This window comes from Podarcis muralis, chromosome 8 (genome assembly GCF_964188315.1).
Source record: "Podarcis muralis chromosome 8, rPodMur119.hap1.1, whole genome shotgun sequence".
NCBI lineage: Eukaryota > Metazoa > Chordata > Lepidosauria > Squamata > Lacertidae > Podarcis > Podarcis muralis.
This window is the reverse complement of record NC_135662.1, coordinates 87031389-87057723: the sequence shown is the minus strand read 5'-3', so window position 1 is coordinate 87057723 and position 26335 is coordinate 87031389. Positions and strand designations below refer to the sequence as shown.

General features: G+C 40.9%; 1 protein-coding gene across 7 annotated transcripts in view; it reads left to right on the top strand.

Annotated features, from left to right (window-relative positions):
• Positions 1 to 26335, top strand: part of LOC114601139 (protocadherin alpha-C2-like) — a 188717-nt gene that overhangs the window by 40690 nt on the left and 121692 nt on the right. The window contains exon 1 of one of the 7 annotated variants that reach the window (XM_028738214.2): positions 20552 to 22978. The exons of the other annotated variants lie outside the window; for them this stretch is intronic. Coding sequence (XP_028594047.2) covers positions 20609 to 22978 — 2370 coding nt within the window. The 5' untranslated portion in view covers positions 20552 to 20608. Of the gene's footprint in view, positions 1 to 20551; positions 22979 to 26335 lie in introns of those variants that run through there. 7 annotated transcript variants of the gene reach the window in all.

Here is a 26335-nt window from a genome sequence, read left to right as displayed (position 1 = left end):
TTATTTGTTAACTCTACGTGTCAATGGACCAGCTCGTGTGTTGGTGTGTGTCACAAAATGGCAGCATAGGCAAGTTTAGGGTCTGCATTTATAGCTCTACACTTTCTTTAACTGATGAAATTTGAAGGTAGTCTAATAGTTGCTTTGAGACATATGATGAAAAGTGGGGTATAAATTTCTTAAATAAAATAAAATGAAGTGATATACAATGATGACTGAAAGACCTAATATAAAAGGAGTAATTTTAATATCTGAAAATGTCATCAGTGATATTTTCTTTGTATATGATGGAAATATGAGTGCAAAAAATTATATTGGAAGGGAACTATACGTAAATCCTATAATGAAAAATAATGAAATCCCCCCAATTTTACTGTGGTGTTACATTCTCAAACATCAGCAGAGGTGCTGAAAACTGAAGGCATGGAACATATACTTTATCCTGAAGTGCATTTATTTATTGATTATATATTTATTTTCCTCCAAGATGCTTGGGGTGGCTTACATGTTCTCACACTCTTGATCCTCAGAGAAAAGCACAACAAGAGCTTCATTACTGAGTACAGATTTGAACCCAGGTTGTCTAAGTCCTAGTTGGACATGCTAACAATTAAGATACTAACTATTACACTAAAGTGGTGGTTTAAATGCTTTTGTAATATAATGTAAGTGTTAGTGAAAACTGGTTTTGGAGAGCAGTCTCCATTATCAAAGGAAATAATAACCACAAACGCACACTTGTCAGAAGCAACTCATTTCTTGGAAAGATTTCACTCCCTCTTTCAAAAGACTGACTGATCAGAATACATCATTAAGAAAATGAATGGATAAATTTGTGTGTATGTGAACCATCACCCCAGGAAACTATTACTAACACACTGTGTTAAGAAATTTATATAATGAAGAACTTTTATAAAACATTGAAAATGAAGAGGAAAATCCACACTATGTAATCTCTATGAAGGCAGAACGAACTCTTGCAGAACTCTTGATGACTTCCATTTGCATGAAGTGTGACAAATATATGAACTTATTCCCCTAACAGTAATCCATGCCAGACATTCAAACAGCAGACAAAATGAAGGAACACAGTATTGTCTGCACTGAACATAGTCAGTCACACGGGGTCGCAATTGCCTAAACAATCCTATTGAAAACCTCTACATACAGCTCTCTTCCTTTAAAAAGGCATTTGAAGAAAAAAGACAGGAGACAACTGGATACGATTACATGATCCAGAGAGATTTCTATCAGTGATGCTACTCCCTGGTGTTCCCTAGATCACCTGGATCAGCTGCATTTGAAACAAACATCTTGGAAGCATCCTAATCTCAAATCTCCATGATTATTATGCGGATAGAATTCTGGGTGAGGAGGAGGCTGCTGCAGCTGGTTCTTCTCCACACAGCCTGGGAAATGGGGAGCGGCCAGCTCCATTATTCTGTGCCAGAGGAATCCCAGCATGGCACCTTTGTGGGCCGCATCGCCCAGGATCTGGGACTGGAGGTGAGTGAGCTGGTGCCTCGGCTGTTCCGGATGGAATCTCAAGGCCATGAGGACTATTTCAAGGTAAATTTGCAGAATGGGATTTTGTTTGTTAATTCCCGGATAGACAGGGAGGAGCTGTGTGCCAAGAGCCCTTTGTGCTCCATCCACCTGGAGGTGATTGTGGATAAACCCCTGAAAGTCTTCCATGTGGAAGTGGAGATTGCAGACATAAATGACAATGCCCCCATTTTCTCTGTCACAGAGCAAACATTGATTATTGCAGAATCAAGATTGCCATATTCTCCCTTCCCACTGGAGAGTGCTTCTGATGCAGATATTGGCAGCAATGCTCTGTTAACTTACAAGATCAATCCAAATGATTATTTCAAGCTGAATGTAGTAACAAATGAAGCCCACACTAAATCTGCTGGGCTAGAATTAAAGAAACCATTAGACAGAGAAGACATATCTGTGCACCATTTATTACTGACAGCCACAGATGGTGGTAAGCCAGAGCTCACAGGAACAGTCCAGCTTGTGATAAATGTATTGGATGTAAATGATAATGCTCCATTATTCAACCAATCTGTTTACAAAGTCAGAATACCAGAGAATCCAGTTAATGGAACACACATAATAATACTCAATGCCACAGACTTGGATGAAGGTATTTCTAAGGATGTTACTTATTCCTTTAGCAGCCTAGTACCTCCCAAAGTTAAACATACCTTCCAAATAAGTGAAAGCACTGGTGAAATCAAGGTTATAGGACCAATAGATTACGAAGACATTAATTTGTGGGAAATTCAAGTTGTAGCAGAAGATAAAGGCAATCCTCCTTTGGCTGGACACTGTCAAGTAGTAATAGAGATTCTAGACATGAATGACAACATCCCTCAGCTTTCACTGAAGTCCCTGTCAGTGCCTGTGCCTGAGGACTCGCCACAAGGTACTATGGTGGCCTTGATTAGTATCTCAGACAGAGACTCTGGACCCAATGGGCAAGTGAGCTGCTCCTTGTGGCCTTCTGGGATTCCCTTCAAGTTGGTATCCACCTTCAAGAATTACTACTCACTGATGTTGGAAGAAACACTGGATCGGGAACAGTTGGCTGAGTATGTGCTAGTGGTGATGGCTCATGATGAAGGGATTCCATCGCTGTCAGCTAGCAGCACCTTGGTGGTGCCCATTGGTGATGTGAATGACAACGCACCTGCTTTTGCTCAGCCCTCTTACACGGTCTTTGTGAAGGAGAACAACCCACCAGGTGCTCACATCTTCACAGTGTCTGCTTCAGACCCAGATGTGGCTGAGAACTCCTTGGTTAGCTACTGGATCGATGACAAGCTCTGGCCATTGACAAGCTACATCTCAGTGCACTCGGAGAGTGGGAAGGTCTATGCCTTGCAACCCTTGGACTATGAGGAGCTGAAGCTGCTGGAGTTCCAAGTGAGGGCCAAGGATGCTGGGCTGCCCTCCCTGTGTGGCAATGTGACTATTCAGGTCTTTGTGGTGGACGAGAATGACAATGCACCTGAAGTATCTAGGGCAGCAGAGTCCCCCATCATGTTGGTCGTCCCAATAAAAGCTGGACATGCAGTGGGCAAGATCCATGCCCTGGATGCTGACTCAGGTTACAATGCATGGTTGCGCTATGAGCTGCATGAAGCCAATAATGGCCCCTGGCGGGTGGGGCTTTATAGTGGTGAGATTAGCACCACACGTGCCCTGGATGAAGCAGCAGGCAGTGGTGGCAGCCAGAATATTTTAGTGTTGGTGAAGGACCACGGCAAGCCAGTGCTGTCAGCTACAGCCACCCTGAGTGTGTCACTTGTGGCAAGCACCCAGGCAATTCAGGCTGATGCCCACCTTGTCAGGATGGGAGGGAGCCCAAAGCCCCAGGTGGAAAATGTCAACGTCTACCTGATCATTGCCATCTGCTCTGTGTCCAGCTTGTTCCTGCTGGTGATCATAGTATACATCTCCCTGCGATGCCGTTGCCAGGCCAAGGAGGCCATGGTGTATGGTCCTGGCACAGCCACGCTGGTATGTGCCAGTGAAGTGGGCAGCTGGTCATATTCAAATCGTCACAGCCACATCCTGGCAGGTGTGAGCGGGGAGGCTGGTGCCAAAAGTGACCTCATGGTTTTCACTCCAAATGTTCCTGTATTTGCCATGAATGGGGATGCAGGAAATGGAAATTCATCAGATGAGGTGAGTTATATGGAATCTTTAAAATCTTTGCAGTTGTTCTCTCTTTGTTATACCTTCTTGGTGTGAAAACACTGAAGCGAAACGTGCTATTATGGAAAGCAGAGCTATCAAACATTTTGGGGCTTTATGTTAAAAAAATAAAAAAATTCTGCTCAAAGTTTCTAAGAAAGTTTAAAAGGCTTCTTTCAAAGTTAAACCCTAAAATGTACATCATAAAAATGTAATGTTTTTATAACGTAAACTGCTCTATGATCTTCGGATGAAGGGTAGTATAGAATTTGAATAAGGCTAATCTCTGAAATAAAAATACCACAGAAAGCCCGAGACAAGCCATCCAATCAAGGCCAAAGCCCAGTAAGTAAAATAAAAAGGCCAGAGTCAAGGAATGCTGCAACATAGATTATGCAATTTAAAAGGCCCTTCAGTGCTTTTTTCCCCTAAAAAAAAAAAAAGTTTAGGGGTACTCTCATTTTCCTACTCATATTGAAATATTGCCCCTCAATGAGGCCAAACTTAGATTCACAAAATGTTTAGGGGTTTGCGTACCCCTGCGTCCCCCCAGAAAAAAAGCACTGGCCTTATATCTCTCTCCATTTCTTTCTTAAAAGTTATCCTCGTTAACTTCCCAGTTTAAGGTAGGTACAGCGGTGTTTGTCTTTACATTTAAAAAGTGCAAAGTTTATTCATACTCATGATCTCTGGTGCACCTCCACTGAGAATGTTGTGGAAATATGGGTGCAGGTTCTACTGATCTTATTTGATAAAGGGGTGGTTGGATCCTGAAATAACACACTGTAGCTTTTCCTCTGTGCAATGATGAGCTGAGGAACTCTCTTTTTGCGATTGGGGGCGGAGGGGGCGGGGAGTGTTGCATTCAATGTCCTTCTGCAAATGGGAAGGCTTCTGATTAGAGACCTCCCCGAATGGAATGGGAGAGGCAATTTTTGCCAATTCACTCTTTTTCCTACAGGAATTCGCACCACCTTCCACTCTGTTCTGGAGGGTCTTAGAATTCACAGGGACCTGTAAAGCAGAGGTCATATAAGTGAAAATGGCCTCCCTTTTTCCATTAGGACAGATCCACTAGGTCAATAACACTTCCACAAATGAAAGGACTCCTTTGTGGATGGACAATTATGTATGCAAACCTATAAACAGAACTTCAGTTACTCATGTCTGATGTATTTATTATAAATATCTATAAATATCTATATTATGGGATGCCAGTTTGTATAAAGATTAGATGGCAATGCAACTAGCCTGAGATTAGCATTGATGAACAATTGCTGTAGTGTTTTGCATTATTTTATTCAACAGACATAGGAGATATGTTGTATTGTGTATGCTCTAAAGCAAATTTATATTGTGCTAAGTGAATTTAGTGGTGTTTTTTTTAAAAAAAACCCTTCTGCTTGCTTTGTGTTGTGTCACTTCTACTGCCAAAGATAATTGTTCGATACTTCACTTCCAAATTGTTGATATCAGTGTGCCTTCTTTCTGAGTAAATAAGTTTACAACTGAGATATCATAGATAGCTTTATGAAAATAAACATAGGGCTTCTTCTAGGCATCCATTTTAGCATGTTGCTGTTCAGAAACCAGTTGTCTATGTGGTGCTAGGAGAACCAGGCACTGAAGTCACAAGTTCAGCAGCCCCTTGTAAATGCTTCAGATCTGCAGATCATTGGATGTGCTGTTTCTGTAGCTTGGGAGCTTAACTATCAGCCAGCCTTGTAGTTCCTTCTGACCCCTCCCTCTGCAGAAAGCGCCTGGAAACAGGATATGTCATCAACTGCCAGAGTCTCAAAGATTATTCTAAAACACACCACAACATATCCTTAGAATAATAGTATGTTTGTGTATGTTTTAATTGGAAGCCACATTTGGAGCCAACATAGGCAGAAAAATTGAGTGAAAATGTAAAATAAGAATACTGTACATTTAGGATAGTACAGTATCTAACTAAATCGTTCTCAGAATAGATCCATCAAAATCACAACTAACAAGATATTTCAATGGGTTTCTTCTGAGCAAGACTTAGTTGGATATCATTATTAATCTGTAAAGATAGGCAGGAAAAACAAAATATAGTGGGTGAAATTTAATGTTGCAAACTTCCAATCATTCTCACAAGCATTCCAGCTTACCAAATGAATCAATAGCCCTCTACTCCCACTGGCCTGCCGTTCTGGGAGTTCTCCTACCCCTCATAAGTGAATTTTTGGAGGGGGGGAGGAGGAAGGGAAATCGTACAAGTGGAAAGCCTTGCACAGGGCTTCCACTGATGGGGATGGTTAGGTGAATCCTTGGCAGTGTATCTCAGATAATGGAGCAAAAAGCAATCCTTTAATAAATTGCCAAAAATATGGAAGTAGCAATGAAAAGATCAGCCTAATCACCCCAAAAGGGCTACTGTGATAGGAAGTTACACACACTGTAAGCAGACTGTCTTTCAGGCAAGCTAATCTCTACTGAACCAGTACTGAATGACAAGGATTGTAAAAAAAGTAGCCATATGCTTGCAGATGTTGAAAAGGATTTTGAGTGAGTAGAGTGGATTAATATATCTGTCTATCCATCTACAGAACTTTTAATGAGGGAATCTGCTTTTGAATTATGTAGTAAGTTTTTTTTAATTTTATTGTATCTAAAAGAGCATATAAGACTTATAAGTACAATTAAGTATATAACATAAACAATTACCACCAAATTATATAAAAATAAAGAAAGCAAAGAATATACACATGACATAAGTAATATCATACTTATAAGTAATATCATTTTTTTCGCTTTCCCCCCCTTTTTCTAAGCCGCTAATAGCCTTTTAGCCGCTAAGCCACTAAGCCTTTAATAGCCGCTAAACCGCTAATCCGCTAATAGGGTTGCTTTGCAAGATGAAAAACCCGCTAGACGAAGAGACGCGGAACGGATTATTTTCGTCTTGCGAGGCACCACTGTAAATCATAAGGGTATATAATATCTTCATATTTATATTTCCAAATATAATAAAAATTGACATTGTTCTATAACTCTATAACTCTGTATATTTGCTCAGTTCCCTCTCTTCTATAATACAGGTTTTTTAAAATAATGCAACAATGTTCCAAATTATTTCAGACTTGTCTAGAATTAGTAGTACTGTGTTCTTCTTCCAGACTTTAGCAATAACTAACTTTACAGCTACCAGTAATTTTATTATTGTTTCAAAATCTGCCACTGGTACAATACCCTCCAAATAATTCAATATCCATATTTAGAAATCATTTGGTAAGAAACATCCAGTTATTTCTGAGGCCAATTTCTGAGTATCAGCGGGTGGTGCTGTGGGTTAAACCACAGAGCCTAGGGTTTGCCAATAAGAAGGTCGGCGGTTCGAATCCCCACGACGGGGTGAGCTCCCGTTGCTCGGCCCCAGCTCCTGCCAACCTAGCAATTCAAAAGCACATCAAAGTGCAAGTAGATAAATAGGTACTGCTCTGGCGGGAAGGTAAACGGCTTTTCCGTGCGCTGCTCTGGTTCGCCAGAAGCAGCTTAGTCATGCTGGCCACATGACCCGGAAGCTGTACGCCAGCTCCCTCAGCCAATAAAGCGAGATGAGCTCCACAACCCCAGAGTCGGCCACGACTGGACCTAATGGTCAGGGGTCCCTTTACCTTTACCTTTAATAGTTCTGAATTACTGAGCAAAATGTATGTAAACCGTCTGCAAGATGATTGCTAAATCTCCAACATTAATCTTATGTGGTTGGGTATATCTTAGTGCAGAACTTTCCAAACTGTGTGTCATGACACATTAGTGTGCTGGCTGCACTGTGCAGGTGTGTCATGTGAACACTCCTTGCTCTCCTTCCGGGGCTGGAAAGGGGTTAGTTTAACTTCTGGTTTGCTAGTAAAACTGAATTACTGTGTCACAAAATGATGCATGTCTAAAAAGTGTGTCACCAACATGAAAAGTTTGGAAAGCTCTGTCTTAGTGAGTCTACATTGAGTTAAATACCACTGATATTGGATCTTGTAAAAGTTTCCCTTAAATCCATAGATATAATTGAAAGAGAAATATCTACCCAAATCCAAGGTTAACTCTTTTAAGTCTCTGGCCCATTTCTTTATGAACGTTCCAGTTTTATTCTAAAGTTTTGTAATTATGGAATGCATATTAGCAGTTCACAGTTTGATATTACAGTAGTTAGAATTTCAAATTCAGTTTCCTCCCTTGAGACACAATGTTTTCTTAGTAAACATAGAAATGCTTCTTTTATTAGAAAATGCTAATATAATTGTGGCAGAAGACCACCCATAATTTTAATAATTTTTGTGTATCATTTTATTTCTTGCCTGGATATGTTGTTCTTAACACTATCCTCTTCTGTTTGATACCATAATGTCAAATCCCCTATCATCCTTTGTGTATGTGATAGAAATATGTTATGAAATAATGTGATAAAGCTGGGAAGATTTTCTTACTTAATTTATACCAACTTCTTAAAGCACTGTGAACACGGTACCTTACTAGCAAACATTTCCCAATTCTTCTGGAACCATAGCATTGTCTTTGATTGACTCTTTAAAATAGTTTTCTGGTAGTGTGATCAGATACCACTCCATGATAGATGTTAGCTTTGCAGCATAAGAAGTTTTGTATATTTGGAACTCCCATACTCCCCTGTTCAGTTTGTTTTACTGCAACAAGTGGATCCCCGCCAAGCAACCCCAAATGGATTAATGCCATATTTGCAAAATATGGGACTTGTAATGGAATACTCAAAAAATAAAATAAAATAAATAAATAAATAAATAAATAATAAATAGAAAATAGATATTTTAGCAATTGCAATACAACCCATCCAGGAAACTGGATCCAAGATCTTAATGCTGATTCCATCTCCTGGTGCAATTTTTCATAATTGATTTTAATTAATTGTGACAAATTATGAAGAATAATTTAACAGGTTTAGATTGCCAAGTTATATACACAGTTCCTGTTCATTCTTTTTTTCAACTCTTTATCTGAAGCTAGGCCTATCTATTCAGATTTTCTAGAGTTTATATATTGATATTTCCCCCATATCTATCTCATATCTTTTTAGATGTCTATAAGAAGCATTATGGATGCGCTAATGTTTAAAAGATGCCATCCATTATGAGCAAGATTTTTTTTGTATGAATAACCCCCTATCACATTTCAAATTCTTCTCTAATTGCTATAATAGCTCTAACTTAATAATTGCTCACATTTAATGCAATTGCTCTAATTGTTTGATAGCTAAAACAAAAAATAGAGGTAAAAATGGGCATCCTTGCCTATTTATTCTGCACAGTGAAAAAAGATCTAAGAGACAGCCAGTCATCTGTACCTGTGCTGTTGGTGTCGGATATAAAAGTTGGATCTAGAACCCGAAATTTAAACCCAGTTTGAAATAGTTCATAACCTCTGTCAGATATTTCCAGTCCACTCTATCAAAAGCCTTTTTGGCATCTAAAAATAACAGTACAGATGTTAGTTTTTTATCTTATTATCATATTAATAATGAAAAGGTTATTTTCATATTAGTTTATCATTTTCTGTCTCTCAAGAATCCAGTCAATATCTATGTACTTCACAATGATGGATATTACTTTTTCTGCAATATTACAGAACTAGATTTTCACACCTTGGTTTAACAATGAAATAGATCTATAAGATTCCTGGTTTGCTAGGTATTCATTAGGTTTAGATATCATGGTGATTTTGCCACATCCCACGAGCCTGGCAATTTCTTTTACCGTATTGATTTATTGAACCACAAGAGTGGTTGTTCTACATCTTCAAGAGGTTTTATAACATCCATCTGGTAAACCCACCTGGGCTGGGAGGTTTGTCATTTAAATATTAATTATCATCAGTCTTACCTATGATAAAGAAAAGGGAGCCTCTAGTTTTCTCTGGATATCATTAGATATTTTTGGTATATTTAAATTTCTTTAAAATCATTAATGCTTCACTATTTCAAGTTACCTGCCATAATTATGTATCCATTATAAAATCTATCTAATTGAATCTATTTTTAAAATTGAATATCCCTTGTGAGTTATGTGGACCATATATAAATACTAACATTTTCTTTCCCCATCATCTCTCAATATTTCTTGATTAACCCATTTTAAACTAATACCACTACAGTGGTACCTTGAGTTACATATGCTTCAGGTTACATATGCTTCAGGTTACAGACTCTGCTAACCCAGAAATATTACCTCAGGTTAAGAACTTTGCTTTAGGATGAGAACAGAAATTGTGCTCTGGTGGCGCAGCAGCAGCGGGAGGCCCCATTAGCTAAAGTGGTACCTCAGGTTAAGAAAGGTTTCAGGTTAAGAACAGAGGTACTATTTCTGGGTTAGCGGAGTCTGCAACCAGAAGCATCTGTAACCTGAAGTGTCTGTAACCCGAGGTATCACTGTAAGAAACTTAAATTCCTTTTCCTTCAAAGTATCAGGATGAATAATTAAATTGACCAAGATGACTTTAGCATAAGTTGCTTTTCTTAAATTGCTATGGCCAGTCTTGATTTTACTTTCTCCTCTGAAACAACTTCAGTACCAATTGTACATAATCTATCAAGCTGTATGTAATTTGATAGATGTTATTCTAAAATGGTGACTATGTCCTCACTTTCTATGTATTCTGGGAGGCTTCTAAGTTTTTAATTCTTCTTGTGTTGTTCCTGGGTTGTCTCCTCAAATCATGTTTACTGACTGTGAGAGCTATATTTTCTGTCTTTTGCTTTCAGTTCTCACAATAGTTTAAATTCTGTCTTTGTTGTTTCCATTTTTTCTGTTTTCATACTAACGGCTGCAATTCCCTTTTCCATATCAACCACAGCCTTTTCAGTATTGTTTACTTTTCCTACAACTAATTGTAGGGAATTCCTAATTGTTTTTGAGTATATTGAATGTATGAAAAGTAACTAATATGTAAAATAATATTTAAATACCTTTTAGTGTTATGAGTTCTTAATATTGTTTTGCATGTTTCCATATTTATAGTAACAATTTAAAATATTTTCATCTCCTGCTGAGTCAAATTCTGAGCCTTGCAATTTTACTGTTTACCTCTTTTATATTTAATCAAAATTTACCTTTGGGTGGAAAGAAGATCAGTTGAATTACCCAAAGCATAAGAAAGTGCAGAATGCTTTCACTTTGTCTCTCATCTGTTTCTCCTCTTTGTAATTCTTAAATTAAAATCGCAATACAAGAGAAATAGTGCTTCTGATCCTTTACAGAGGGTCTTTTAATTACTTTTTGATGACTGTAGCAAGTTTAACTTCTTGTGAGGTAGGTCAGTCATCGAGACAAGTGAAGCAAGAACAATGTCCAGGAAGATGAAAATGCAACTTGGTTAAAAGTATCTTGGAGCACTTTTGCCAGGAGAGTAAATGAAACCTATTGGGTTTCATGACTAACTGTTCCCGTTGATTTCAGTGCCACTTAGGTGTGTCTAAGGCTGCAGTCCTGTACCCATATACTGGCAGTAAGCCCCACTGAACTTAGTGGGTAGACCCTGACAGTGAAGGCAGGGGTGGGTGTGTCAACCCTGTGTTAGTATCATATAATGCAGTTCCACCATCAGAGTTCTAGTATTAGGGGAGCTATTATATTTGTGAAACTAACAAAAGCCCTAAATGACGGTCCTTAACTTTTTAAAAAACGGCAAATTATTTAGTTAGGACTTAGGTGGAAATTCTCAAATATGCCACCTGATCCTATGCATACTCACTGAGAAATGAGCCCAACTGTGCTAAATGGTGATTGATGCCAGGTAAGTCTTTATGGGTGCAATCTCAAGCCCTATGGACTCTTATGTATGCTTATGATTGTAATCTGCTGTTGATTTTAAAAGAACTTGCTAGAACTAGAAGCACTATCCCACCTTTTTATTGGCTGAACTAGAATTTTTATGCAAACATGAGCAAATGTTGTTTAAAGATTAAGCAGCTGCTACCCCTCCCATTTCTCTGCTCAAGAGTCCAGCATCATCTGCAAGGCCCATCACATTGCTGTGGAATGTCTAGTGTGCATTGTTGTGTCCCTATATAACTCATTCAGTGTCTACTCCTCTCAACTCTTGAGAGTTACAGGCTATTAAGCATGGAGTTGCATGCCAGAGGTTGCTGAAAAGTGTATGATAAGACAGGGCTACATGCTATTACATATAACAAGCACTTTGATCTTGAAAAATACATGACACTTCCCCCCCCCCCCCATAAGAATAAAAGTATAACAGCATAATCAAGTGTCGTATCACTTCAATATCAATTGGTGAATGAGCCTTCATGGATCTAACACAACTGGCAGAACTTTCTTATCACTTGGTGTCAGCACAAGTGCAACCCTTCTTGGAGGAGTCAGTCCACCCATTCAGATATAAGCTGTTATGATAACTGAGTGTGCAACAGTAATGTTGTGATATGAACCACTACATTTGAAGTATGTGGTGGACTTTATTAACTTCAGTTAAAAGTAGAAGTGCATAAAATCTCTGAAGAACAGGTGATTATCACAAAGCATTTCATATAGTTTAGTCACCTGCTTCTCCATTTCTACAATCATTCGCTAGAGGTCACTGTTGCCTAAGGAAATATTTAAGAAGAAAGAACATTCAGAGCTCCTCCCTCAGAGTGACTGAAAACCCTGCCTGTCAGATTCACAATGGGGCTATCAAGCACAGAACGCAAGAGCACCGGCGTCTATTCAAATGACTTCACAAATACCAATTCAGATGGGCTCCTTGGACTCTGCTCTACACTACATTGAAGAAAAGGATTTATAAAAAGAAAGGAAGGAAGGAAAGAAGGAAGGAAGAAGACAACAATTTGTGGCTATGCTTGCAATGGTTGCCTGGCAGAAAGATTCGGTGGCAAAGCAGCTCCTGCAGCTGCTTCTCCTCCACGCAGCCTGGATGATGGGGAGCGGCCAGCTCCATTATTCTGTGCCGGAGGAATCCCAGCATGGCACCTTTGTGGGCCGCATTGCCCAGGATCTGGGGCTGGAGGTGGAGGAGCTGGTGCCTCGGATGTTCCGGATGATGTCCAAAGGACAGGAGGACTATTTTGAGGTAAATGTGCAGAATGGGATCTTGTTTGTGAATTCCCGGATAGACAGGGAGGAGCTGTGTGCTAAGAATCTTGAATGTGCCGTTCACCTGGAGGTGATTGTGGACAAACCTCTGAGGGTTTTTCATATAGAGGTGGAGATCAGGGACATAAATGACAATGCTCCCATTTTCTCTGCAAGTGAACAAATCCTGAGCATAGCAGAATTTATAATGGCACCTGGCACCAGATTCCCTTTAGAGGGAGCTTCTGATGCAGATATCGGCACTAATGCTCTGCTAACCTACAAGCTCAGGCCCAATGACTATTTCATTGTAGAACAGAAAACAGGTGACCAGCACAACAAACCCTTAGCAATTGTTTTAAAGAAGCCATTGGACAGGGAAGAGGCTCCTGTGCACCATCTTTCACTCACAGCCACTGATGGAGGCAAACCAGAGCTCACAGGCACAGTCCAGCTGGTGATTAATGTGCTAGATGCAAATGACAACCCTCCTGTATTCAACCAATCAGTTTACAAGGTAACATTATTGGAAAATGCAGCTATTGGAACATTGGTTATTAAGCTGAATGCCACTGATTTAGATGAAGGAATTAATAAGGAGATCTCCTATTCTTTTACTAACCATGTGCCACTAAATTTCCAAAAGATTTTTACCATAAATTCCAATACCGGGGAAATAATGGTAAATGGAAGAGTTGATTTTGAAGACATTAGTGTATATGATCTTCAGATTGTGGCAGAAGATAAAGGCAACCTTCCTTTGTCTGGACATTGCCAAGTGATAATTGAGGTGCTGGATGTGAATGATAATGCCCCAGAGGTGTCAGTCTCATCCCTCTCTGTGCCAGTGCCAGAGGACTCCCCACTGGGGACAGTGGTAGCCTTAATCAGTGTCTCAGACAGGGACTCTGGGGCCAATGGCCAAGTAAGCTGCTCACTGTGGCCTCCTGGGCTTCCCTTCAAACTGGCGTCCACGTTCAAGAACTACTACTCATTAGTAGTGTCAGAACTCCTGGATCGGGAGGAGGTAGCTGAGTATAAGTTGGTGGTGATGGCCCAGGACCAAGGTGTTCCACCACTGTCAGCTAGTGGTAGCTTATTAGTTCCAATTAGTGACATAAATGACAATGCACCCACTTTTGCACAACCCTCCTACACAGTCTTTGTGAAGGAGAACAACCCACCTGGTGCTCACATCTTCACAGTGTCTGCTTCAGACCCAGATGTGGCTGAGAACAGCCTGATCAGCTACTGGATTGATGAGAAGCTTTGGCCACTGACAAGCTACATCTCAGTTCATTCAGAGAGTGGGAAGGTCTATGCCTTGCAACCCTTGGACTATGAGGAGCTGAAGCTGCTGGAGTTCCAAGTGAGGGCCAAGGATGCTGGGCTGCCCTCCCTGTGTGGCAATGTGACTATTCAGGTCTTTGTGGTGGACGAGAATGACAATGCACCTGCAGTGTCAGGGACAACAGAAGAGAACCCCATTCTCCTGGTGCTTCCTATGGGGTCTGGGCACACAGTGGGCAAGATCCATGCCCTGGATGCTGACTCAGGATACAATGCATGGCTGCGATATGAACTGCATGAGGTGACAAGTGGACCATGGCGTGTGGGCCTGTATAGTGGAGAGATCAGTACCATACGTGCTGTAGATGAGGCAGAAGTCAGCAGAAGTCAGCACCTGCTGGTTTTGGTGAAAGATCATGGGAAGCCTCAACTCTCAACCACAGCCACACTGAGTGTGTCACTGGTAACCAGTGCGCAGGCCATCAAAACGGATACCCGCCTTTCCAGGACAGGTGAAAGCCCAAAGTCTTTGGTGGACAATGTCAACGTCTACCTGATCATTGCCATCTGCTCCGTGTCCAGCTTGTTCCTCCTAGCAGTAATCTTTTACGTGGCCTTGCGATGCCGTTGCCAGGCGAAGGAGGCCATGGTGTATGGTCCTGGTACAGCCACACTGGTATGCGCCAGTGAAGTGGGCAGCTGGTCCTATTCAAATCGCCACAGCCACATCCTGGCAGGTGTGAGCGGGGAGGCTGGAGCCAAGAGTGACCTCATGGTCTTCAGCCCCAACATTCCTACTTCTGCTGATAATGGGAAGCAGCAGGACCTGCTCTGTGCAACGGTTAGTATCTGACTTGGTTTCTTCTATCTCTCAGCCATTGTTCAGTCTCCATAACATTGAATAAGAATATATCCTAGTAATTCAATATTGAATTTGAAATTTTCTTTGTTGAACTTAATTTTGTAAGCGTCCACATTGAATTGCAAATGGATAGTTTATGAGAAACGCGTATTCCCCCCTCTTCAATTCAGTTTTACTGGTGTTTTCTTCCTGAGAAATATTTTTATTTGTTTATTGAATATGTATACACTTAAAATAATAAAAGTTACTAAATGACTAACATAAACTTAGTAAAAATGCAGTAGCATTCAATAAAATATTCCTAAAAGCTGGTTAAAAATGAAATAAAAACACAACACAACTATATATGTCACATAAAACTGAGCAGTGTGCAAAATAACTTTTTTAAAAAATTGAGTCAGAGCCCAGGAAATATTGGACAAATTTAAAAGGAAGAATTTAAAAGTAATCACTTCCTCCACCTGAGAGATGCTGTTCAGAGGGTGGGTGCTATCACAGAGAGGGCCATTGTAGTGATCACACAGGGTCCCCAGACATTTGACGGTCTATTGACCCTGTGCCACCACTGTGATTGCTTTCTTCACTGCCACCAACCCGTTTCTCATGGGTAATCACGGAGTCCAGACAGTTGTTAACACTAACAAATAATCAAGTTTATTTATAGGCATGAGCAAGCTTATGGTTTCAGTTAATTTTCCTTGGCTGTTTCTTAATCTTAATTCCTTAACTGTCCTATGCGTTCCTAACAACTTCAAACTGATTATTCCAACTATCTATCTGACTCCACCTAACAATTCCTCTCACTCCCTCACAACACAACTCAACCAACCCACAGACTTATTCTCCCTCTTTCTTCTTCAACTCCCAACTCTCAACTGACTTTCACACAACACCCACTCTCACTCTAACTCCTCCTATCAGTTTCTCTCTGGCCAATCACATCACACTCATTTTAACCCTTTCCTTATGACCCACCTAGGAGGCAAACGCGACAGCCATCTTCTGCATTGTCACCAAGTGACTATTCACTGATCAGGAGATCTTAGATTGACTTGGGCTGTACTTGGGGAGGTGGCCTGACAGGCGACTTTGTTCAAAGTTATTTAGAGCGGTAAATGTCAGCAGAAAAATCTTGAACTTGGCTCAGGAGTTAATAGGCAGCTAGCTAAGATATTTCAGCATTGGTGAAATATTTTTTAAGTTAGGTGTTCCACAAAGCACCCAAGCAGCTTCATTTTGAAATAACTGTGGCTTCCAAATCAGGCACAAGAGTAGCCCCACGTGTAGTACAATACCGTTATCTAATAATGATATTAGATGTATGGGCCACTGTAGCAAAGCTATACCAGCTAAGTTGTTAATGGATGATCTGAGGCCAACTGGGCCTCCAGTTATAGTGGTGGATCTAGAACACCTCTAACTATGTACTTGCTGCCTTTAGGGGAGTGAAATCCCATACATAGGTGGTACACAACCCAATTCTCAGACCTGGAAACCACCAATCCATAGGATCTCCATCTTGTCAGGATTCAGTCACAGTTTATTAGTCTTCATTCAATCCGTAAGTGCATCCAGGGATCTGTTTAGGACACACACAACTTCCAACTTCAGCTGTCACAGAGTTGTGTCTCATCAGCATACTGGCTCCAAATCTCCTAATGACTATCCCCATTGGTTTCATATAGCTATTAAATAGCATTGGGGAAGAAATTGTGTCCTGTGGGATTCCACAGATCAACTGCCATGGGGCTGAGGCACAATCACCCAATATGATTCTGGAACTGACCCCACAAGTAGAAGTGGCATCACCATTAAACAGTGCATTCAGTCCCCAAAACATGGAGGTGGTCCAGGAGGACACCATGGTCCATGGTATCAAAAGCCATGGAGAGATCCAGGAGAATTCACAGAGTCCTATTTCTTTGTCCTTTTCCCAAAGGAGGTAATCTGTTAGGGCAACCATGACTGATTCTGTCCCCAAATCAAGCCTGAACCCAGAGTGGAATGGGCCAAGATAGTTCCATCCAAGAGCACCAGAACTCTCAATATGATGCCTTCTTTACAACATTTATTGCCAATGCATTAGTTCCAGAAATTAGTAGCTTACTTCTAAGTAAGAATGCATAGAATTGTAACAATGATCACAAAAGTGGAAATGCTTCACAGTAAACCACAAACCAAATATTCAATCTACTTCATTATTTTATTTATTTACTTACCATTATTTATTGGCTATCCTATACAACAAAGTCCTCAGGGCAGGTCATAGCAAGCAATTAAAACATTTAAAATTCAACAACAATAAAAGTGTATATATGTGTGTGTGTATATATATATATATATATATATATATACACACACACACACACACAGCATAAAAACACAAGTCCGAGTCAAAAGCAGTGCCTTGATTAATGGGAGCCTGGGGTTCAGTTCTTTGTATCAGAATTGGATAAGGATCCTAACAAATTTTGAATGTTCAAAGGACAACAAGCAGGAGTATGAAAAGTCTTGAAGGAAATCATATATAAACGAGAAGGAAGAAACTGCTTATGTTTGTCATACGTGAAACAAAATTTAATCTCATTTTGTTAGATTGCCTGGACAGTTTATGGAATCCATTTCAAATGAAGCTTTCAAGAAATATCCCTGCTTCTGGGCAGACAACTCGAGGCTATTAAGACATTCAACTATATATAAACAACTCACATAAAGGGGAGACCTTGCACTTGTTCAAACTATAGACATGTAGGCTTGTTTGCTCCCCGCCCCAAAGTTGCCAGTTGCACACAGACTGCATGTACAGTTTTGTAGAGCATGTGCAGACATAACACAGAGTGCTCGGTGATCAGTGGTGTAGCTTGCCACAATGACACTACAATCCTGTTCTCTTCAATCCTTATTCATCGTACACAGTTTGAAATCTGCATAGCGCTTAGATCAAATTATCTTAGTTGTAGGAAGATTCTTTGCTTTCATTTCTTTATAGTGATTTCTTTCTAAGATTATTTATACCAACATTGTTTAAATGCCCGTGGAATGAATAGTTCAACAACAGTTTCAGTTTATTTAGTCTATAGACCAAAACACATCAGATACAGTCTATTGTATTTACCAAGGTTGCTAGGATAGACATAGCAGAGTGAAAAAAGGACAATATACTAGCAAGCAATTTGGAACAACACAAAGCACTTTGACTTGAAACTTGGGTTCCTTTTAATAATTGTGACCTGGTTTGATGGCTACAGCAAGGAACTTGGCGATACTTCCTGTGACCATAGGGTTGGAATCTGCCATTAAAACTGAAACATGGAATTCACCTGAGTTTCCCCAAGTGTAGAGAAAGTACCTGAAGATAAACTGTGATATTTATTCTGTGAACTGCCCTGAGATCTTACGATGAAGGGTGGTATATAAAAACAAACAAACAAACAAACAAACAAACAAACAAACAAACAAACAAACCCTATGAACATTATAATATAACAGAACATTGGCTACTATTTCATCTGAGCTGCTTTCACAAGGGCAAGTTTGCCAAGGCAGCCTTGTGAATTCACCTTCCATAACCGCTGATGGCAAAGCACTGAACCAGCCACTCTTTAGTTAATGTTGCTATATGCCTAGCAGGCTGATAATCACCACTATGTTGTAGACCAAGGTGCAGTGTAGTGGTGAGCCAACCCCATTTGGTAGAGTTGATAAACAAAGACCCAGAAGTGGTGCAGCCAGTTTTTTCTAACCCAAGTGGCAGAAGATGGTGTAGAAAATAGTGAGAGCTGTTAACTTAGTCGTTAACAAATTTCAGCCAAGAGCAAGCATAATCTTCAAGCAAAGCCAGAGACAGGTAGCCCACATCTGTTGAGGATAACTGCACATGAAGCCAGTAACCAATGGCAAGGGACAATGCTATTTTCCCCCTAAGTCTACTTACTCTTCTGGTATGGAGGCATTGTGGGCTGGTGATGTCTCATTTCACTGGGATCCGGATGTGAGGGCGATCTGGCTGCAACATCTGTCACCCCATTGATCTCCAGGGTTGATTCGGCTGATCTGGCTAGCTGGGTGTTCCCTTCCTCCCTTACCGCTCCATGTGCATCCCTCCCGAAGCTGCGTGCTTGGTGGAAGAGGACGACAAACCCAGATAGGAGTGTACCATTCTTCGGTGAAGGGTATACAATAGCTGTGCTCCCCTGCTAGAACCTCCAAACAAGCTCAAGGTCCATTTCACTGGGATCCAACAGGGCTCAGGCTGCTGGGGACTGCCCTGATGAGCCACTAGGCTTTCAGATCCAAGCTTGCCCTGCAAAATTGGCCAATGGCAGGCAGACTTGGAGGCAAGGTCCTCCTTGGGGGCAGGCCTGATGGAGTGCGTAGACTTCGCTCCACTCCCAGGATACTTAAGGAGGCCTGCCCCAGTCCCACCACCTGGGTTTGTGTTAATAGGTATGCACACTATCTCCATTGTTCAACTGCCTCTGTGAATGAATGTGGTCAAGAATTGGTTCTGTGAAGAAGTGATTTGTGGAAATTCCATTGAATGTGACTTTTAGACAATTGTATACAAATAATCTCTTATGTTTGCCTACTAAAGACAACCACATCTCCATGTGGTAAGGTTTTCTACTTCATATTTATTTTGTCACCTGTATTAAAGAAAGAGGGTAATGATTTTTCCCCCTGGAGCAAATTCCAATGTGTGTTGGGAGCCTTATCACATCACCACAGTTTTTGATCTGTTTTAGTATTTGTGACTGGTGACATGAAGTAAGAATACTTTCTCCCTAAACTATAGTGTCTCTTGACTAGAGTGGTCTCCCAAGGAACAGCTTCCCTTCCCTGCTTTTTCCTCTATGACTTCTAAATCTGAAATGTAAGATTTTAAATCCAAATCTGAGAGGGTTTTCAGTTGGGGGAACTTTTTAAAAAATAACAACAAAACATACATGGATAATCCAAATTAAGAGAAAGAGCTGGCTTCAAAGGCTTAATAGCACAGTATCAGAGGACTCCAAAGGTTTAAAAACAAGGCAAACTTGTTTAAAAAGCTTGACCTTGCTCCTGAAAATGAAAGCAACTCTACCATTGAGCTGAAGCAGTCTCTTTACTCTAGGTAGGAATGGAACCACTATAAAACAGTGCCTCCTATACCTAAGCTAGCAATGTCCATTACTTTAAATGGGCCTACTCTGAATAGGGCCAGCACTGTAAAATAGAAACGGTACAAAGAGCTGTATGGTTAATAGTTACTCTTCTGAAGGAATAAGCCACTATATATTTTAAAATTCCTATTCTTAGTGGAAGATCTTTCTGTTCTTATTTTAAGAAGCCTAGTTCACCTGGAGTTCCAAAATTTCTATTTTGAAAAATAAACTAAACATTATGTAGCAGAAGAATACATTTTTTCTACTAGTCAGAAGAAATACTGTGCAACCAAAAACATTTCAACACAAGGGGGAGCCATTGACTAACAAGACCATTTCTGAAAGGACACGCTCCTCCCTCTGACTAGATAAAAAATCTGCCTCTTCCTTCATTGGAAAACCTTCGATCCTCAGTGTAAAAGGACCTGCATTGACTCCTTTCTATCCAGGTCAGTCAACATTTGCTCAGTTATAGCCAGGTAATTTATAACAGATCATCAGTACTTGCATTTGCTATGCCTTTTCTGCAAAGAGATTTCCAGGTGACAATGAAGCTGCTGCAGCTGATTGTGTTCCACAAAGCCTGGATGATGGGGAGCGGCCAGCTCCATTATTCTGTGCCTGAGGAATCCCAGCATGGCACCTTTGTGGGCCGCATCACTCAGGATCTGGGGCTGGAGGTGGGAGAGCTCATGCCTCGGATGTTCCGGATGGTTTCCAAAGACCACAAGGATTATTTAGAGGTAAATGTGCAAAATGGGATCTTGTTTGTTAGTTCCCAGATAGACAGGGAGGAGCTTTGCAGCAAGAATCCTGTGTGCACCATTCACTTGGAGGTGATCCTGGATAAGCCCCTGCGGGTTTTTCATGTGGAAGTGGAGATCAGGGATATAAATGACAATGCTCCTGTTTTCTCGGAGGGCGAGGAGATTTTGAGTGTCGCAGAGTCAACACTGCCAGGCGCTCATTTCCCTCTAGAGGGAGCCTCTGATGCAGATGTTGGTGCTAATGCTCAACTGAAGTACAAGCTCAACTCCACAGAATATTTTGTTGTTGAAGAGAAAATCAACGACAGGCACAGTAAATCATTAGTGCTTGTGTTAAAGAAACCTGTGGACAGAGAAAAAATCCCTGTGCATCGTTTAGTGCTAACAGCTACTGATGGGGGTCAACCAGAACTCACAAGCACAGTTCATCTTGAGATCACTGTGATTGATGCAAATGACAATGCACCTGTATTTAATCAATCTGTTTATAAGGTGGAACTGTTAGAAAATGTGGCAGATGGAACATTGGTTATTCATCTCAATGCAACTGACTTAGATGAAGGAAGTAACAAGGAAATCACCTACTATTTCAGTAAGCATGTTTCTCCCAATGTAAAAAAGACATTCAGTATAGATTCAGTTACAGGTGAGATTAGGGTAAAAGGAAAAGTGGATTACGAAGATATCAATCTGTATGATATTGAAATTGAGGCGAAAGACAAAGGAACCCCCCCTCTCTCAGGGCACTGCAATGTCATCATAGAAATAATGGATGTAAATGACAACATCCCGGAAGTATCAGTGACATCGCTATCAGTACCTGTGTCAGAGGACTCCCCACTGGAGTCGGTGGTGGCCCTAATCAGTGCCTCAGACAAGGACGCTGGCACCAATGGACAAGTAAACTGCTCTCTGTGGCCTCCTGGGCTCCCCTTCAAGCTGGTATCCACTTTCAAGAATTACTACTCACTGGTGCTAAATGAACCTCTGGATCGAGAACAGGTTGCAGAATACAAACTAGTTGTAACAGCAAGAGACCAAGGGGATCCATCACTGTCAGCCAGCAGCACCCTGGTTGTGCCCATCGGTGATGTGAACGACAATGCACCTGCTTTTGCTCAGACTTCCTACACAGTTTTTGTGAAAGAGAACAACCCACCTGGTGCCCACATCTTTACGGTGTCTGCCTCAGATCCAGATATAGCTGAGAATGCTCTGGTCACCTACTGGATAGATGAGAACCTCTGGCCACTCTCAAGCTACATCTCGGTACACTCAGAAAGTGGGAATGTCTATGCTTTGCAGCCCTTGGATTATGAGGAACTGAAGCTGCTGGAGTTCAAAGTGAGTGCAAAGGACGCCGGATTGCCCTCCTTGCACAGCAATGTGATGGTGCAGGTCTTTGTGGTGGATGAAAACGATAACGCCCCAACAGTATCTGGGCCAGAGAACACTCCCATCTTGCTGGTGATCCCTTTGGTTGCTGGACAGATGGTAGGCAAGATCCGTGCCCTGGATGCTGACTCAGGCTACAATGCATGGCTTCACTATGAGCTGCATGAGTCAACTAGCGGTCCTTGGCGGGTGGGCCTATATAGTGGGGAGATCAGCACCACCCGTGTTTTGAATGAGATGGAGGGTGATGCTGGCAGCCAGAATCTGCTGATACTGGTGAAGGATCATGGCAAGCCAATGCTGTCAACCACAGCCACCCTGAGTGTGTCACTGGTGGTCAGCGCTCAGGCCATCCACACAGATGGCTACCATTCTAGAGCAGGAGGGAGCTCAAAGCCGCTTGAAGAGAACAAAAATGTCTACCTGATCATTGCCATCTGCTCAGTATCCACATTGTTTCTGCTGGCAATCATTGTGTATATGGCTCTGCGATGTCAGTGTCAACCCAAGGAGCCCGTGATGTACGGCCCTGGCACAGCCACATTGGTTTGTGCCAGTGAAGTGGGCAGCTGGTCCTATTCAAATCGCCACAGCCATATCCTGGCAGCTGCAACTGGGGAGCCTGGTGCCAAGAATGACCTCATGGTTTTTACACCCAATATCCCTGCCTTTATGGAGAATGGAGAGCTTGGGAAGGAAATGACTCCAAACTCATCTGGACAGGTAAGTCTCAGGAGATGGCTTTCCTTCTTTAATTTTTCTATATTGTTTTACTAAGTCAGCATCTACATACAAAAGAAATATCCAGCTGGAGACTTACTGTAGAGAATGAGTTCACACATAATTAAAAGTATCAGTTTTCTGGTCTCCCATTCTCATCCAGGAGAGGTATTCCAGAAGGATAACATGGCCAGTTGTTAAAAAAATTCTGAAGGTTCAGGAGAATCATGAGTTGCACTTCTATTGTCCCTTTGCTGGTAAAGGTGGTCCGCCAGAATGACCAAGACAGTTTAATTGAAATTGCCTGCTTGCATCAGACCTTAGGTTCATATAGGTCAATATTATGTTTCTAGCAGCAGCTAAGCAACTAAATCTGGGAAGCTTATAGGCAGGGCACAAAGGAGACCTACTGACCTATTATTTGTCCCTATCACAGAGATATACTGCTCTTTAACATAGAGTCTTCATTTAGATATCAAGCTTAATAGTTTTGATAGATCTATCTCTTTTGAACTTGTCTAATCCTTTTTCTAAAAGCTAACTAAGTGAACGCCATATTTAAATATTTGCTTTGTTGCAAAAAAAGAGTTCCTGTCAAGTGATTTTACTGGGTAATGGGAGAATGGGGGGAAGGGGAACCTCTCAACTTTCTTTATAGCATAATAAATTATGCCAGCATTTAATTATCCTTTTTAATCAACTAAAAATCCTCAAATATGTAGCCTGGCTTGGGGTGTGGGAAGAAGATGGTTAAGAGTGCAATTCTAATCCTCAATCCATGCCACTGGAGCAGTTAGGATGAGGTGGTGCATCCAAGAGAGCAGGAAGTTGTTGGCCAATAAACCCTGAAGCAGGGTATTTCAAGGTTGAGATAAAGTATCTGAAGCTTCAGATCTGATGGATCGAAAGCCTTGCAGAGCCCTGGAGGGGCCCAGTCTTCAGGCCCTCCAGCAGCACCAGCCTGGATTTTGTGCAGCAGAAACTGAAACAGGACCACCCCCTACCTTCTCTCCTGGCCAGTGCCAGCTGGCAGGACTTCAGGTGTGGCAGTGGGTCTTCAGTTGCACTGCTCCCTGGTATGGTTTCAATTGCTCTGTAAGGCAAGGGATCCAATGTTGAGTGCAATGGGCAGGCTGGTTCATGTGACATGGGATGGTTCCTCTAATATTCTGGTACCAAACTATCTAGGGCTTCAAAGAAAATAAGTAACACTTCTAATGGTGCCCAGAAACTAGCTGGGAACCAATACAGATAGTATAAAACTGGAGAAATGTGCTCTGAGAAGGAAATTTCAAATAGGGCTTGGGCTGATGTGTTTTGCCTTGTACACATACACACACTTTGGTAGAAATATGGTGTGAATCTAATATTTTTTTCAGAATTTTAATATTTGCATTATTGCCTTTTTGGTGAAATAATAGTTACGCTGCATAAACAATTATTTGTGCTGCACAATCCATGATGAGATCTGAATTATATTTCTCAGACAAGAAGTGAATTGCCTGTGTGATTGTGAAATGCACCATGAATTCATGTTATTTTTCATTTTACTTTGTGAGTGCTTGGTAGTTTGAGGGTTTGGGGAAGCCAGGATGCAACTGTTCTTAAGCAGCCTTTAGAGAGTTAATGAGGAGGCCTGGACAGGTGCTACAATTGGACTGGCATTTTTGGTGGTGATGGTTAGCTGTTAGCTGTTCTTGGTTCACCTGCCTTTAGGAAGGTAAGCTCATAGTTTAAGAATTACACACATTTTTTTTGAAAGATATCAGAATAAAAGAGGGTGAATCTTTCAGTTCTGAGATGGCGATGGAAACTGGATGCAGGGAAGGTTGTTGAATGAAATTCTGTGGAGTCTTGTCACTCTGATGTCTCTCAGTTTGTAAATATTGATATTCCACTTTCAGGAAAAGGGCATATCATAAGATTTATGGCGCTGCGAAAGCCCATAGCAGAAGGAGATAAATATAAATAACTACAGCACAAGACAGCTGGAGATGTACCTTAGCAGAGAGTATTTTATCTGTGTGGTGCCTTTTCAACCATTGTTCCTTGATAATTGCGTTGTTATTTTAAATTAACACAAGTAGTTCACAAAATGGAAAAGTTTTATGTCAGCATTCTAATAATGATTAATTATATAGGCAATTAAAAATAATAAGTGGGTAATGTTCTGTGTGGTACAATTAAAGGTGGATGCTGGGTCTCAAATGGTTGATGATGATTGGTTTAAGCAAATTGTCTATAGCTGGTAAATGGTTCAATTCTGCATTATTATTGTCTGAAATTAAGAATCAAATTTTCTGCCAGGCCATGCATGTCATGCCTCCAGTGCAACATAGATTTTTCTCTCTCTGTCTGTCTCTCTCTTCATAAATATAACTGCAATAATCATGGCAGGTGTTCTCTTAGGTCAGCCATAAAGCAATATTTATTACATCAAAGGAAAATGGATAAAAACCCTGCCATTAATAAAATATTGTTTATCAATATATCTGATAACAAAGCAGGCTTTTTTCCTAATTAAAAAAGCTTTCAGTGAAAATGAAAGCTATGGGTTGCATCTAATGCTCCACGCACATAGTTCTGTTGGTGGAACAGCACCTACATTTCCTCTCCTCCCTCCTATGAACCCTCAAAATTTGGAGGGTCCTCCAACTCTCCAGAACTGATTTTGAGGGTGTGTGGTGGTGGGGCGCTGGAAGGGACAGGAGTGAAAGAGAAGCTCTGTAAACCCAGAAGTCTGTTCCACCGCTGCATTGAATACAATCATATGCAATTTGATTAGATTAGCAAACAATTTTATAGTGAGAGCTTGGTTATTTCTAGATACGAAAAGGCTTTTGACTGACTTGGATGTGATATTTAAAAGATTGCATTGGAGAGCATCTGTAGCAATGAATATCTTTGTAAATATGATTGGCGTTTTGGAGCTCTGTTGATAGGGCAAGGGATACAGATTATTTTTTAAACACCACTACCTTCTCCATTCACCCGAATTTACACCCCCACTGTGTTTCCAAATGCAGCTACCAACTCTGAATCTTTGCATTTCAATTTCTTTTTTTTTTTAAGTGTACCAGAAATATATTATCCACCTAAAGTGCAATTTGAAACATATTCTCTAATAATCCAATCCCATGGCTAACTTTAAGCTGTACCAGTGATTGGGAAGAGCTCTATACAAAAATTAAAGAGGAAAGATGAAAGAAAACAATCTTGTCTTACTCTTCATTCAGGAAATACAGTTTTCATTGCTGTCTGTCAACAATTATTTTTTCACTGCATAGTGAATCAACTCAATCGATGTTCACATAGTGAGGCAAAAGCCTAATGCTTTTCTTACTTTGTACAATACAACAT